This window comes from Neophocaena asiaeorientalis, unplaced genomic scaffold, assembly GCF_003031525.2.
Source record: "Neophocaena asiaeorientalis asiaeorientalis breed wild unplaced genomic scaffold, Neophocaena_asiaeorientalis_V1.1 scaffold694, whole genome shotgun sequence".
Lineage (NCBI taxonomy): Eukaryota > Metazoa > Chordata > Mammalia > Artiodactyla > Phocoenidae > Neophocaena > Neophocaena asiaeorientalis.
Window position 1 is genome coordinate 351258 of NW_020174226.1, and position 2127 is coordinate 353384.

Here is a 2127-nt window from a genome sequence, read left to right on the forward strand (position 1 = left end):
AGGGGTTGAGCCCCAGCTCTCTGGCTCCCTGACCCAGTTCTCTTCTCTCCCCGCGACCCCCCAACTGGCTCCAGACTGCAAACCCAACTGCAAGGTGAGACCTGGGGACCCCCGTTCGCAGGAATGTGCACGAGGGAGGGGCTTTCTGCTCGGCGAATAGCCAAAAACTGTCCCGGGTCTCCCCATCTGACAAAGTAGTTTCCCACCCCTGGCTGTGCAGCACTGGCGCTTGTGCGATTGTCAGAGGAGGGAGGGGCTCTGGTTAAAGTCACACTGGAACCCAGGCTGCCACCTGCTGGCCGCATTCTCCCTTCTCTGAACCTGGGCGGGGGGCTGGGCCAGTTTGGCGGGAGTGTGGTGATGGGGAGACACAAAGTGCCCCTGCCTGTGCCATGGGCCCCGGGCTTCCCAGGGAGACACCCACGGCAGCTGTGATAGCAGGAGGCTGGGGAGGGCCTCCTGGGGTGGGGTCAGAGCAAGCGCTGCCCTGGAGGACAAGGACTCTTCCTGATAGGAGGTTCTGGGAGGCCACCCCCGACCCTGTGCTGCGTGTGGAGCACGGAGCAGTGAGAGAGAGGAGTTGTGGGGAGATGGCCCCTGTAAGGCCTTGGGTGTGCACCCTGCCAAGTGTGGGGCTCACCTGGCCGCACTTGGGACCCCAGGGGTGTGGGGAGGGTTTGAGTCCTGGCTCTGCTGCCCTGGCCCTGTTTTCTCTTCTCGGATGGGAAACGGGGAGAACTTGCCTCCTGGGACAGTCGTGAAGGCTGGGTGTGTGGCAGCGTCCTGTGACTCTGCACACTGTTCCGTGGGTTTCGGGGCACAGACGCTGGATAGGATGGAGAGTCGAGCAAAGCTCGGTGAGGTGGGGGTCAGCCACCACGTGGTGTGGAACCGCAGGCTGCATGGAAGTGACGCTGGAGCCAGGCGTTGAAGGAGGAGTAGGATTTTTCTAGGTGTTGAGGGCAAATGGGGCCGCTTTAGGGCATCTCAGAGGGGAGGCGCCACACCGGAGAGCAAGGAGGCACAGTAGCTCCCGCCTCGTGTGTCAGCGTGAGCTGGGTCTGCCCCATGGAGGCTCCCACGGAGTGAGTGAAGGGGGCTTGGTTCTCAGAGGCCCTGGTGCCGCTGCTCTGGGAGCTTCGGGGGTGGGCCTGGCAGGTAGCCTGGGGCAGAGCTGTATAGGAGGTGATGAGGGGCAGCTGGGGTCTCAGGGAGGGAGGGAAAGAGGACACCCAACACTGCCCGCTCGAGAGGTGCCGGCCAGTTGTCCTGGCGTCAGGTGGGTGGGCGGGCGGCCAGGGGCACTCCCAGGTGTGTGTCAGGCTAGGATGGACAGATGGGTGGGAGTGCTGCCTCTCCCAAATGGGGAGCTTGGAGTCAGGAGCAGGCAGGCGAGAGGGGTGGCGATCCTGGACTGGGGCTGCGGGGTGGACACAGGCCTCGGGGAGGGCAGGCTGCAGAGCCAGGCAGAGGCGCACATCTCGGCCACTGAGGTGCAGGCTGGCAGGGTGTGTCAGAGGAGCCCGAGAAGGAGTGCTGGAGGGAGCAGTTCTTGTGCATGGTGCCAGGGGCTGGTTAGGTCATGTCCTGCAGGGAGGGTGGGAGCCAGCAAAACGGGGGAGGGTCAGGGAGTGCATGCTGAGGGCAGGCCCTGGGCAGGGCTCTTCCCCGGGCTCCTGGCGCTGCCCATCCTAGGGGGACCCTTGAGGCCAGGGTGCCAGGCCAGGCGGGGTGGAGCCAGGCCACTCCCAGGACAGGGCGCTGAGCCTCCTGGCCCCTAGTTCGTACCTGCAGATGGGAACGCAGCCTGCGTGAAGGTGCTCCGGGACATCGAGCCAGGGGACGAGGTGACCTGCTTCTACGGCGAAGGCTTCTTCGGTGAAAAGAATGAGCACTGTGAATGCTACACCTGCGAGAGGTGGGGATGGCCTGCAGGAAGGGACACGGTCCCTGGGATCCTGGGAACCAGAAGTGCATCCTCAGGGCCCACCCCTCCCTCCCTCCTCATTTCCCTCCCTCCCTCCTCATTTCCCTCCCATCCTTAGGAGAGGCGAAGGAGCTTTCCGACTGCAGCCCAAGGAGCCCCTGCCGCCCCGGCCCGTGGACAAGTATGAGCTCCGGGAGACG

At 64.5% G+C, this 2127-nt stretch overlaps 1 protein-coding gene across 1 annotated transcript in view; it reads left to right on the plus strand.

Moving 5' to 3' along the window:
* Nucleotides 1–2127, plus strand: part of KMT5C (lysine methyltransferase 5C) — an 8369-nt gene that overhangs the window by 3779 nt on the left and 2463 nt on the right. Inside the window, exons 6-8 of the mRNA XM_024755226.1 lie at nucleotides 75–94; nucleotides 1782–1918; nucleotides 2046–2127. The exon at nucleotides 2046–2127 is cut by the window's right edge and continues 28 nt beyond it. Of these exons, the coding sequence (XP_024610994.1) occupies nucleotides 75–94; nucleotides 1782–1918; nucleotides 2046–2127 (239 nt within the window). The remainder of the gene's footprint in view (nucleotides 1–74; nucleotides 95–1781; nucleotides 1919–2045) is intronic.